Genomic DNA, 13223 nt, shown 5'->3' on the forward strand with positions numbered 1-13223 from the left:
GAGGGTCACCACACCTCAGGCAAGGGACAAAGTTGAGAAGGCAGGGCCTTCATGAATAACCTTAGCCAGTATGGGAATTGAACCCATGCTGTTGGCGTCACTCTGCATCACAAACCAGCCTTCCAGCCATCTGAGCTAACCAACCTCTCATTTGGGTAAATAAAGCTAGCAAGGAGCCTCGCAGATCTACATCCACTTTTAAAGCCTCATTATCTTCCATATGCGGGACCAGGGTATTGAGGCCTCACCAGGTCTAAAGGCACAGCTGCTAGCTCGGAAAAATACAGTTCAAATTTTTAAATTTCCAGTAAAAATCAGGAATATTGGCACCAATAACGCTGGAGTTCCATTTTCAGTTCTACACAACCAGTTTGGACAAGTTTTACTGGTGATCTTCATTCCCAATATATACTTTTTTATTCTGAGATGTGATAGAGCTCAGTGCTATGTGGTATGTGTTGATAGGATATAGAGTCATAGAGGTTTACAGCATGGAAACAGGCCCTTCGGCCCAACTTGTCCATGCCGCCCTTTCTTTTTTAAAACCCCTAAGCTAATCCCAATTGCCCGCATTTGGACCATATCCCTCTATACCCATCGTACCCATGTAACTATCTAAATGCTTTTTAAAAGACAAAATTGTACCCGCCTCTACTACTACCTCTGGCAGCTTGTTCCAGACACTCACCACCCTCTGTGTGAAAAAATTGCCCCTCTCGACACTTTTGTATCTCTCCCCTCTCACCTTAAACCTATGCCCTCTAGTTTTAGACTCCCCTACCTCTGGGAAAAGATATTGACTATCTAGCTGATCTGTGCCCCTCATTATTTTATAGACCTCTATAAGATCACCCCTCAGCCTCCTACGCTCCAGAGGAAAAAGTCCCAGTCTATTCAGCCTCTCCTTATAACTCAATCCCGGTAGCATCCTAGTAAATCTTTTCTGCACTCTTTCTAGTTTAATAATATCCTTTCTATAATAGGGTGACCAGAATTGCACACAGTATTCCAAGTATGGTCTTACCAATGTCTTGTACAACTTCAACAAGACGTCCCAACTCCTGTATTCAATGTTCTGATCGATGAAACCAAGCATGCCAAATTCTTTCTTCACCACTCTGTCCACCTGTGACTCCACTTTCAAGGAGCTATGAACATGTACCCCTAGATCTCTTTGTTCTGTAACTCTCCCTAATGCCCTACCATTAACTGAGTAAATTTTGCCCTGGTTCAATCTACCAAAATGCATCACTTCGCTTTTGTCCAAATTAAACTCCATCGGCCATTCGTCAGCCCACTGGCCCAACTGATCAAGATCCCGTTGCAATTGGAGATAACTTTCTAATTTATAAAATTAGATATGGATTTATGTTTTTACGATGCAGCAGAGTTGAAATTTCTTTTACAGCAGAGTTCCTGATTCTAATTAAATTTCTTTTACAGCAGAGTTCCTGATTCTAACTGGAGAGCGCAGCAGGCAGATTCTTTGGTATCCCCATAGGGAGGATGGGGGAATTGGATGCTGAGCCACTGCAGGATCCTCTGACACAATCTCAGGTACCCTGCCCGAGGTGTCTGTTATCAGGCGCAGCACACAGTAAGTGTACGGTGCCTCGAGTCACGGCCCATTAGGAGCAAAAAGAATCAGATAGGTTTTGAAATAGTGGAGAAAGAAAACACCAAAGCACTGGTAAAGGTTACTGTTTTTACTGCATCTCTCATGCAACTACAGGTTTATAAAGCAGAAGCAACATGTTAAGTTTATTAATGTAACGGTTACAGAGCATTGTTAAAAGACAACCACCATTGTTTTTTCCTTCTTATTGATGGCTGAGCTGGTTAATCTTCTGCAGGGCCTCCCTATTATTCATGGTCTTGTAAATGGTGATAAGGAATGGGAAAGCTGACGGCAGCTCCACACGCTGACTGAGTTTCTGATGCCCCCAGTGCAGACACTGCAGTTTATCTGCCAGGTCCTTTCGGCCAGCCCTCTCCAGAGCATCTTGCAGCATCTTTGTTTTGTTCAATTTGTTCCACGATTTTTCATACCTAAACACAAAGATTTTTAGCCATCAGAGCCCTTCTCTTAAAAAGAGGATATTTGTCATTATTTTATTGATTACATCAGCTATTAAATAGTCATTCGGCAGTACAGAACTTGAGTATTGTGGAATAAATACACTTTGTCAAAGTTTTTCACGTTGCAGTCATCAGGACAATCACAGAAACACCAATGTCAGGAGAAAACATAGAACATAGAACATTACAGCGCAGTACAGGCCCTTCGGCCCTCAATGTTGCGCCGACCAGTGAAACCAATCTAAAGCCCCTCTAATCTACACTATTCCAATATCATCCATATGTTTATCCAATAACCATTTGAATGCTCTTAATGTTGACGAGTCCACTACTGTTGCAGGCAGGGCATTCCACGCCCTTACTACTCTCTGAGTAAAGAACCTACCTCTAACATCTGTCCTATATCTCTCACCCCTCAATTTAAAGCTATGTCCCCTCGTGTTAGCCATCACCATCTGAGGAAAAAGGCTCTCACTATCCACCCTATCTAATCCTCCGATCATCTTGTATGCCTCTATTAAGTCACTTCTTAACCTTCTTCTCTCTAACGAAAACAACCTCAAGTCCCTCAGCCTTTCCTCATACGATCTTCCCACCATACCAGGCAACATCCTGGTAAATCTCCTCTGCACCCTTTCCAACACTTCCACATCTTTCCTATAATGCGGTGACCAGAACTGTACGCAATACTCCCAAGTGCGGCCGCACCAGAGTTTTATACAGTTGCAGCATGACCTCATGGCTCCAAAACTCAATCCCTCTACCAATAAAAGCTAACACACCGTATGCCTTCTTAACAAGCCTATCAATCTGGGTGCCAACTTTCAGGGATCTATGCACATGGACACCCAGATCCCTCTGCTCATCCACACTACCAAGTATCTTACCATTAGCCCAGTACTCTGTATTCCTGTTACTCCTTCCAAATTGAATCACCTCACACTTTTCCGCATTAAACTCCATTTGCCACCTCTCAGCCCAGCTCTGCAGCTTATCTATGTCCCTCTGTAACCTGCCACTTCCCTCCACACTGTCTACAACTCCACCGACTTTAGTGTCATCCGCAAATTTACTAATCCATCCTTCTACGCCCTCATCCAGGTCATTTATAAAAATGACAAACAGCAGTGGCCCCAAAACAGATCCTTGCGGTACACCACTAGTAACTGAACTCCAGGAAGTCTATTTCCCATCAACCACCACCCTCTGTTTTCTTACAGCTAGCCAATTCCTGATCCAAACCGCTAAATCACCCTCAATCCCAAGTGTCCGTATCTTCTGCAATAGCCTACCATGGGGAACCTTATCAAACGCTTTGCTGAAATCCGTATACACCACATCAACCGCTTTACCCTCATCCACCTCTTTGGTCACCTTCTCAAAGAACTCAATAAGGTTTGTGAGGCATGACCTACCCTTCACAAAACCGTGCTAACTATCCCTAATCAAATTATTCCTTTCTAGGTGATTATAAATCCTATCTCTTATAATCCTTTCCAAAACTTTGCCCACAACAGAAGTAAGGCTCACTGGTCTATAATTACCAGGGTTGTCTCTACTCCCCTTCTTGAACAAGGGGACAACATTTGCTATCCTCCAGTCTTCTGGCACTGTTCCTGTAGACAATGACGACACAAAGATCAAAGCCAAAGGCTCTGCAATCTCCTCTCTAGCCTCCAAGAAAATCCTAGGATAAATCCCATCCGACCAAGGGGACTTATCTATTTTTACCCTTTCCAGAATTGCTAACACCTCCTCCTTATAAATCTCAATCCCATCCAGTCCAACAGCCTGCATCTCAGTACTCCCCTCGACAACACTGTCCCTCTCCTGTGTGAATACCGACGAAAAATATTCATTTAGTGCCTCTCCTATCTCTTCAGACTCCACACACAACTTCCCACTCCTGTCCTTGACTGGCCCTAATTTTACCCTAGTCATTCTTTTACTCCTGACATACCTATAGAAAGCTTTAGGGTTTTCCTTGATCCTACCTGCCAAAGACTTCTCATGTCTCCTCCTGGCTCTTTCTTTAGGTCCTTCCTGGCTAACTTGTAACTCTCAAGTGCCCTAACCGAGCCTTCACGTCTCATCTTAACATAAGTCTCCTTCTTCCTCTTCACAAGAGATTCAACCTCCTTAGTAAACCACGGTTCCCTCACACGTCTGCTTCCTCCCTGCCTGACAGGTACATATTTATCGAGGACGGGTAGTAGCTGTTCCTTGAACAAGCTCCACATTACAATTGCGCCCATCCCCTGCAGTTTCCTTCCCCATCCTAAATCTCGCCTAATCGCATCATAATTTCCTTTCCCCCAGCTATAACTCTTGCCCTTCGGTATATACCTATCCCTTTCCATTGCTAAGGTAAACGTAATCGAATTGTGGTCACTATCACCAAAGTGCTCACCTACCTCCAAATCTAACACCTGGCCTGGTTCATTACCCAGTACCAAATCCAATGTGGCCTCGCCTCTTGTTGGCCTATCTACATACTGCGTCAGGAAGCCTTCCTGCACACATTGGCCAAAAACTGACCCCTCTAAAGTACTCGAACTATAGCTTTTCCAGTCAATCATAGAAGAAATCATAGAAACCCTACAGTGCAGAAGGAGGCCATTCGGCCCATCGAGTCTGCACCGACCACAATCCCACCCAGGCCCTACCCCCACATATTTACCCGCTAATCCCTCTAACCTATGCATCTCAGGACTCTAAGGGGCAATTTTTAACCTGGCCAATCAACCTAACCCGCACATCTTTGGACTGTGGGAGGAAACCAGAGCACCCGGAGGAAACCCACGCAGACACGAGGAGAATGTGCAAACTCCACACAGACAGTGACCCGAGCCGGGAATCGAACCCGGGACCCTGGAGCTGTGAAGCAGCAGTGCTAACCACTGTGCTACCGTGCCGCCCAATATTTGTAAAGTTAAAGTCCTCCATAACAACTACCCTGTTACTTTCGCTCCTATCCAGAATCATATTTGCAATCCTTTCCTCTACATCTCTGGAACTTTTCGGAGGTCTATAAAAAACTCCCAACAGGGTGACCTCTCCTTTCCTGTTTCTAACCTCAGCCCAAACTACCTCAGTAGACGAGTCCTCATCAATTGTCCTTTCTGCCACCGTAATACTGTCCTTGACTACCAATGCCACACCTCCCCCTCTTTTACCACCTGATCTTACTGAAACATCTAAACCCTGGAACCTGCAACAACCATTCCTGTCCCTGCTCTATCCATGTCTCCGAAATGGCCACAACATCGAAGTCCCAGGTACCAACCCATGCTGCAAGTTCACCCACCTTATTCCGGATGCTCCTGGCTTTGAAGTAGACACACTTCAAACCACCTTCCTGCCTGCTGTACACTCCTGCGACCCTGAAACCTCATCCATGACCTCACTACTCTCAACCTCCTGTACACTGGAGCTACAATTTAGGTACCCACCCCACTGCTGAATTAGTTTAAGCCCTCCCGAAGAGCATTAGCAAATTTCCCCCCCAAGATATTGGTACCCGTCTCGTTCAGGTGCAGACCATCCTGTTTGTAGAGGTCCCACCTACCCCAGAAAGAGCCCCAATTGTCCAGGTATCTGAAACCCTCCCTCCTGCACCATCCCTGTAACCACGTGTTCAACTGTAACACAAGTTATACTGCATGAGAAGTGACTGCCGATTAATTGGCATGTAGATTCTGGTTGGTAGAGGTGTTGCCATGGAGATTGCTCCAGTTCAACTATCAAGATCAACTGTGAATTTTTTTGTCGTTTTAAGTTTCGATGTGCAAGGAGGAATTTTCCCATAAACTGGCAAAGTGACAAGGTCTGACCGAAAAACAGCCAAGTTTCACTCCAGAAAAACAGCCGAGTTTTCAGACCAGTGGGGTTAACAATTCTGTGTCTCAAGTGTCTTTTGGATGAAAGACAAAACCAATATCCATTCTAATGTTTCAGCTGGGGAGGTTCTCCCAATGATTACTCACTCAGATTATCCATTCATTTATCTCACTGATGTTTGTTGACTTTCCTTCAGAAGTAGTCCAATCTGAAAGGCCTTTGAAGATGTCCTGAGGTTCTGTACAAATGTAAGTTCTTTCATTTGAATCACTGCACAGTCAGTCCCTTATTGGGAATTTCCGAGGATGTAAAAGGTGCCATATAAATGCAAATCTTTTCTTTCTCTCGACACCTATCTTTAACACAAAGATCAGGAATGGGAGAATTGGTGCTCTCCCGTGTCTGGGAGCAGTACAATACCAGCCCCATACTTTCAGTCTCCAACAGGTTCAACCCAGCAGTATACACACGATGACCAAGTCAATCCTCAAGCTGATTAAGGTGAGTGTGGTGATAAGGAATGGGGGGGCTCAGGGTAGTTCCACATGGTCACCGAGTGTCTGATCTCCAAGTACAGAGACTGCAGTTTCTCTGCCAAGTCTGCTGCCCTCTGCAGGGCATCTGTTTAAAAGCCTCATTTGCACCAACTTAGTGCTTCGAGCAACAGATTACGTCAGAATCTGGTTGCCCAATTTATATTAAATTTTGAAAATTAAGGGGTGATCTAACGGAGGTGCTTAAGAATGGTTGAAAGAAATGATAGAATAGATAGAGAGAAACTCTGTCCACCAGAACACGAGTCAGGGACACTGAAACCGGCCGATTGAACCCATGCTGGCTCGACACAGTCTCTCCAGTTAGGCCCATTTCTCCCTTTCTATTTCCATAGCCTTGCAAGTTTCCTACAAGTGTGCATCCAATCACATTTTGAAATCATTCCAGCTGCAGGTGCTATATAAATAGAAGTTGTTGTTGAAGTTTCTGCTCGTTGTGTATTGAATGTTGGATAAACAGTCTGATAACAGTGACAGTAATTGAGAGAGATGGCTGTGAGGTAAAGCTGGGTGTTATCAGTGTATGTGTGGAACTTGACACTGTGTTTTTGGTTAATTTTGCGAGGGGCATCATGTGGATGAGATATAGATCCTTGGGGGAGTCCAGAGGTAACGGTGTCGGAGCAGGAAGAGAAGCAATTGCCAGTGATTCTCTGGCTATTATTAGATATGATGTGGAGATGCCGGCGTTGGACTGGGGTAAGCACAGTAAGAAGTCTCACAACAGTAAGAAGTCTAAACCGGGATGTTGGATTTATGTCACATTATCAGTAACCCCCACAGCTTGCCTCCTGGACTTGCACAATTTCACAAGCTGTACTGTCTGGAGACAATACACATCTCTTTAACCTGTGTTGAATGCTCCCTCCCCCCACATTGTCTGTACATTTAAGACCTGGCTGGCTGTAGAGATTTGCATTATAATCAGTATTCTGTAACTTGATTTCTGTGTCTGTGCCCTGTTTGAGAACAGATATCCACTCCATCTGACGAAGGAGCTCTGCTCCGAAAGCTTATGGTATTTGCTACCAAATAAACCTGTTGGACTTTAACCTGGTGTTGTGAGACTTCTTACTATTATTAGATAGACAAGAACAGAACCAGGTGAGAGCAGTCCCAGCCAGCTGGATGGCAGTGGAGGAGGATAGTGCAACCAAACTATGTCAAACGCAGCAGAAAGCTCGAGAAGGACAAGGAGAGAAAGTTTCCTTTTGTCACAGTCTCACAGGATGTTACTGTGACTTGGATAAGAGGTAATGGGGAGGGGCAGAAATGACCAGAGTTGCAGTAAAAATGGGTATGGATTTGGGAGGAGGCTGCGTGGTTCAGGACCAGGGAGAGGAAAGGTAAGTTAGAAATAGGTTGTTTGCAAGGCTGCAGATTGTTTACAGATGGAAGGGGTGATGAGAGAGAGACAGAGTAACTGAAGAGAGGGAACTATTTTTGATATCAGGCAACACTGGGACCAGGGGAGGAAGCTGATTGGTCAGCAATCTAGTGGGAATTAGCTTGAACGAGAACATCGATTACACTTCAAAAATCCCAAAGGTAGGAGAGTCTAAAACTAGAGGGCATAGGTTTAAGGTGAGGGGGGAGAGATACAAAAGGGTCCAGAGGGGCAATTATTTCACACAGAGGGTAGTGAGTGTCTGGAACAAACTGCCAGAGGTAGTAGTAGAGGTGGGTACAATTTTGTCTTTTAAAAAGTGTTTGGACAGTTACATGGGTAAGATGGGTATAGAGGGATATGGGCCAAACGCAGGCAATTGGGACTAGCTTAGGGATTAAAAGAGGGGCGGCATGGACAAGTTGGGCCACAGGGCCTGTTTCCATGCTGTGAACCTCTATGATTCTATGACTTCATTGTAATGGGGCACATATTGAGAGGTGCAATAGGACGTTATCATGCACCCAAGTGTCAGTGTAATGACAGTATGTGGCAATTACCTTGTGAAAGGAATTGCTAGTTAAAAATGTGACATTGATTATCCTACAAATACAGACAGCTGGAACACTTTGCTGTGGGAGTGTCTTGTAGGTTAGTAGCATTGAGGAAGTGTCTGACAAACTGGCTTGAATGTAAAGACCAGACTGGATTGATTCTTTCACCACAGCTTGGGAGACTGGGTTAATTGTCTGCAGGTTTGAACAGTTGTAGAATGATATGAATTTTAAAGCATTAGGAGATAACAAGTGAAATACAATACCTTAGGAGTACTTGTTTTTGTGATGGAACTTTAGACATACCAGTTCTCTAGCATTTTCTTTGCTTGCACCTTTTTCTGCATCGAGGTGATACGAAAGCAGCTGATTTCTGTCCTGGTGAAGCCCAGCTCACAGGCCACGATAGTCCATTGAAAGCCCAGGTCTTTGGCAATTTCCTGGACAGACTTCAGGTTGATCACTGCATCCTGATCCAGGAATAGAACTTTTAAAACAACAACTTAGCAAGGTGCCAGAAATATCTACTACAGATACATTAAAAGCAGAACCTCCAGTGCATTAGACTTTAGAGAAAGTCAATAGAATTGTGGCTTTGAGGCAAATGAGAATGATGAATCTAGATCCAGAGATTAAATGCAATGGATAGAAGATAAATAGCAGGAGAAACATTTACACAATGGGGCTGTGAATTATTGGTTCTGGTGGAGTTGCTGGCAGAGTGAGTGACTGAATAAAGACCAAGTCAACATTTAAGAACACATTAGGTCGGAGACAAATGAAGGATGAGCCTCCCAGTCACCCTCCACTCTCATTGTCCACTGATCCCAGTCAGTCCCCCCACTCCCTTCCTCCTCTCTCCCTCCCAATTGCTCTCCCCCCCCCGGAGCGAGGGAGTTCGGTGAGGGAGGTATTTCTATTTCTACCTTTTTTTTTTAGCCCCCAGTAACTGGCTCTTATTTTGGTACAGAGGAAAAAAGTTGATTGGTGAGTAACTGGTAAGTTATTCTAACTGTAATATTTTTTAAAGTTATGGTATGGCAGGTTAGCTTGGTGCAGTGGAAGGTGCATCCAGTGGTATTTGGGAGTCATGGATTTATCATGTGTCCTAGACAAAAACATCAACAGGAGGTGTCACCGGCTGCAGAAGCTTGAACCCTGGGTTGTGGCAGGAGTCACTGTGGTGCATCCATGAGGCTAGCAAATTTAGGGAGGGAGTCCCATGCAGGTTAGGAACGAGCAGGCAGAGAGGGAATGGGTGACCACCAGGCAGTCTCAGAGTATCAGGCAGGTAGTGCTACCTTGCTCGCTAATCGATTATCCATTTTGGATACTGGGGGGAGGGGGAGGAATAGTTCCTCAGTGTAGTGCAGAGAGTGGGGATAAAGGGGTCTTTTTCAGGATGGCAGCTGGTGACTAGTGGTGTGCCTCGGGTCGATGCTGAGACCACAACTTTTCACAATATTCATTAGCAATTTGGAAGAAGGAAGGAACTGAAGGCATTGTTGCTAAGTTTGCAGATGATACAAAGATATGTAGAGGGACATGTAGTATTGAGGAAGCAGGGGGGCTGCAGAAGGGCTGAGACAGGTTAGGAGAGTGGGCAAAGAAGTGGCAGATGGAATACAATGTGGAAAAGTGTGAGGTTATGCACTTTGGAAGGAGGAATGAAGGCATAGACTATTTTCTAAATGGGGAAATGCTTAGGAAATCAAACACAAAGGGACTTGGGAGTCCTTGTTCAAGATTCTTTTAAGGTTAACGTGCAGGTTCAGTCGGCAGTTAGGAAGGCAAATGCAATGTTCGCATTCATGTTGAGAGGGCTAGAATATAAGAGCAGGGATGTACTTCTGAGGCTGTATAAGGCTCTGGTCAGACCTCATTTGGAGTATTGTGAGCAGTTTGGGCCCTGTATCTAAGGAAGGATGTGCTGGCCTTTGATGGGGTCCAGAGGAGGTTCACAAGAATGATCCCTGGAATGAAGAGCTTGTCATATGAGGAACGATTGAAGACTCTGGGTCTGTACTCGGAGTTTAGAAGGATGAGGGGGGATCTTATTGAAACTTTCAGGATACTGCGAGGCCTGGATAGAGTGGATGTTGAGAGGATGTTTCCACTAGTAGGAAAAACTAGAACTAGAGGGCACAACCTCAGGCTAAAGGGACGATCTTTTAAAACAGAGATGAGGAGGAATTTCTTCAGCCAGAGAGTGGAACTCTTTGCCGCAGAAGGTTGTGGAGTCGCGGTCATTATGACAGAGATAGATAGAAAGATTCTTGATTAATAAGCGATCAGGGTTATGGGGAAGAGGTTGGTGAATGGGGATGAGAAAAATATCAGCCATGATTGAATGGCAGAGCAGACTTGATGGGCTGAGTGGCCTTATTCTGCTCCTATGTCTTATGGTCTTACGGTCTTACAAGCAGGTTTAACAAGTTATTAGCAGGACTAATGGAATGTTAGCCTTTATGACAAGAGGATTTGAGTACAGGAGTATGGAGGTCTTGTTTCAATTGTATAGAAGCTTGGTTAGACTGCACCTGGAGTACTGTGTGCAGTTTTAGTCCCCCATACCTCAGAAAGGATATTATTGTCACAGAGGGAGTGCAACAAAGGTTCACCACACTTGTTCCGGGGGTGGTGAGACTGTTTTATGGAGCGAGATTGGGCAAACTGGGCCTGGGAATTTTGCAAAATGAGGTGATTTCATTGAAACCTACAAAATACTTAAAGGAATAGACATTGAACTGGATGATCGACTATGATTGTACTGAACGAAGGACCAGGCTCAATGGGCTGAATGGTCTACTGCTGCTCCTAAATTTCTAACCTTTATGAATCATTGATTAAATCTCATTTGGAGTATTGTATCCCAATTCTGGTCATCACACTTAAGGAAGGATCTCAGGGTGGTGGTGGGAGTGGAACCAATTTACTAGTGTGTTAGGAAGGATGCAAGAATTCCAGAGATTAGAGAATCTGAGGTTGTTTACCCTGGGACAGGAAAGGTTATGGGGAAACTTTATAATGTCACTCATTCAGGGGGATGTTGATCAAGTAAATAAAGAGAAACAGTTTCCGCTTGCAGAAGGGTCATTAAGAAGAGGGCATGGATTTAAGGAGATTGAAAAAGAACTCTGGAAAAGGGATGAGACAGGTTTTTGTGCAATGAGTTCTGGAATGCACTGCCTGAAAATAGAATTAAAAATAACTTTCAAAAGTGCAAATTTGCAAGGTATGGGGAAGGAGCAGGCGACTGGAATGAATAGCTCTTACAAAGAACCAGCGAAGGCACGATGGGCTGAGTGGCCTTCCCCTCAATAGAATTCAATGAATTTGCCTTCTGCAGAAACTGCTGTATAAGTAGACCTTTCGAAGCCTCAAAATCCCTCCAAGAACAGGGGTTGACTTATACACTGAGCATAAAAGTGAACCACTGGCTTGGTTTGAATGATGTGGAGATGCCGGCGTTGGACTGGGGTGAACACAGTAAGAGTTTTAACAACACCAGGTTAAAGTCCAACAGGTTTATTTGGTAGCAAATACCATTAGCTTTCGGAGCGCTGCTCCTTCGTCAGATGGAGTGGAAATGTGCTCAAACAGGGCACAGAGACACAAAATCAAGTTGCAGAATACTGATTAGAATGCGAATCCCTACAACCAACCAGATCTTAAAGATACAGACAATGTGGGTGGAGGAAGCATTAAGCACAGGTTAAAGAGATGTCTCCAAGCTGCCTCCTGGACTTGCAGAATCTCACTAGCTGTCCTGCCTGGAGACAATACACATCTCTTTAACCTGTGCTTAATGCTCCCTCCACTCACATTGTCTGTATCTTTAAGATCTGGTTGGCTGTAGGGATTCGCATTCTAATCAGTATTCTGTAACTTGATTTTGTGTCTCTGTGCCCTGTTTGAGAGCACATTTCCACTCCATCTGATGAAGGAGCAGCGCTCCGAAAGCTAATGGTATTTGCTACCAAATAAACCTGTTGGACTTTAACCCGGTGTTGTTAAAACTCTTACTTGGTTTGAATGCCCACCATTTTGAAATGTCATCGGCATCTGAGGCAAAGAGTGGGCATTTCTTAAACTCCCACACTTACTCACAACGTAGCCCATATCACTGACTTGAACACTTATGCCCCATTGTAGGTGGGTGGCACAGTGGCAAGTGGTTAGCATTGCTGCCTCACGATTCCTGCCTTGGGTCACTGTGCAGAGTCTGCACGTTCTCCCCGTGTCTGTGTGGGTTTCCTCTGGGTGCTCCGGTTTCCTTCCACAGTCCAAAAGATGTGCTGGTTAGGTACATTGGCCATGCTAAATTCCCCCTCAGTGTACCTGAACAGACGGGAGTGGTGATTGAGGGGATTTTCACAGTAACTTCATTGCAGTGTTAATGTAAGGTTACTTGTGACTAATAAATATACTTTAAACTTGTAAGGTACTGTCAAATAAAGTATCCAATTATGGGGTAACAAATTGAAGCTGACCACTAATGCGAGCACAACATATCATGGTTGAAAAGGTGGTCGACTTATTCTGAGGATATACAAAATCATGATTTCTAAGGCCAGAAAAATTGTGTCATCTTGTGTTGACTTCTACACCGCAATTTACAGTATACTATATATGTCAGTCGCTGGTATTGCTGAGATTAAATAGGGTGGGAGGAGGCTCACGTGGAGCTTAAATACTGACATAGACCAATTGGGCCGAATGGCCTATTTGTTTGTAAAATTCAATTTAATTTCACTGTTTTCAACCACTGCAATTGTGTATACTTGCCTCCTGGGTTCTGCAAGGCAT

The 13223-nt window shown here is 44.5% G+C and overlaps 1 protein-coding gene across 1 annotated transcript; it reads right to left on the reverse strand.

The window, feature by feature from the left end:
• Window positions 1-1792: 1792 nt before the first annotated feature.
• On the reverse strand, window positions 1793-13223 carry LOC144506351 (uncharacterized). Its single transcript, XM_078232336.1, has 3 exons — window positions 13203-13223; window positions 8721-8884; window positions 1793-2049 (listed from the first exon to the last, which is right to left on the reverse strand). Exons 1-3 carry the CDS (start codon window positions 13221-13223, stop codon window positions 1821-1823), a joined length of 414 nt encoding a protein of 137 aa, XP_078088462.1. The 3' UTR covers window positions 1793-1820.

This window comes from Mustelus asterias, chromosome 17 (assembly GCF_964213995.1).
Source record: "Mustelus asterias chromosome 17, sMusAst1.hap1.1, whole genome shotgun sequence".
Classification (NCBI taxonomy): Eukaryota; Metazoa; Chordata; class Chondrichthyes; order Carcharhiniformes; family Triakidae; genus Mustelus; species Mustelus asterias.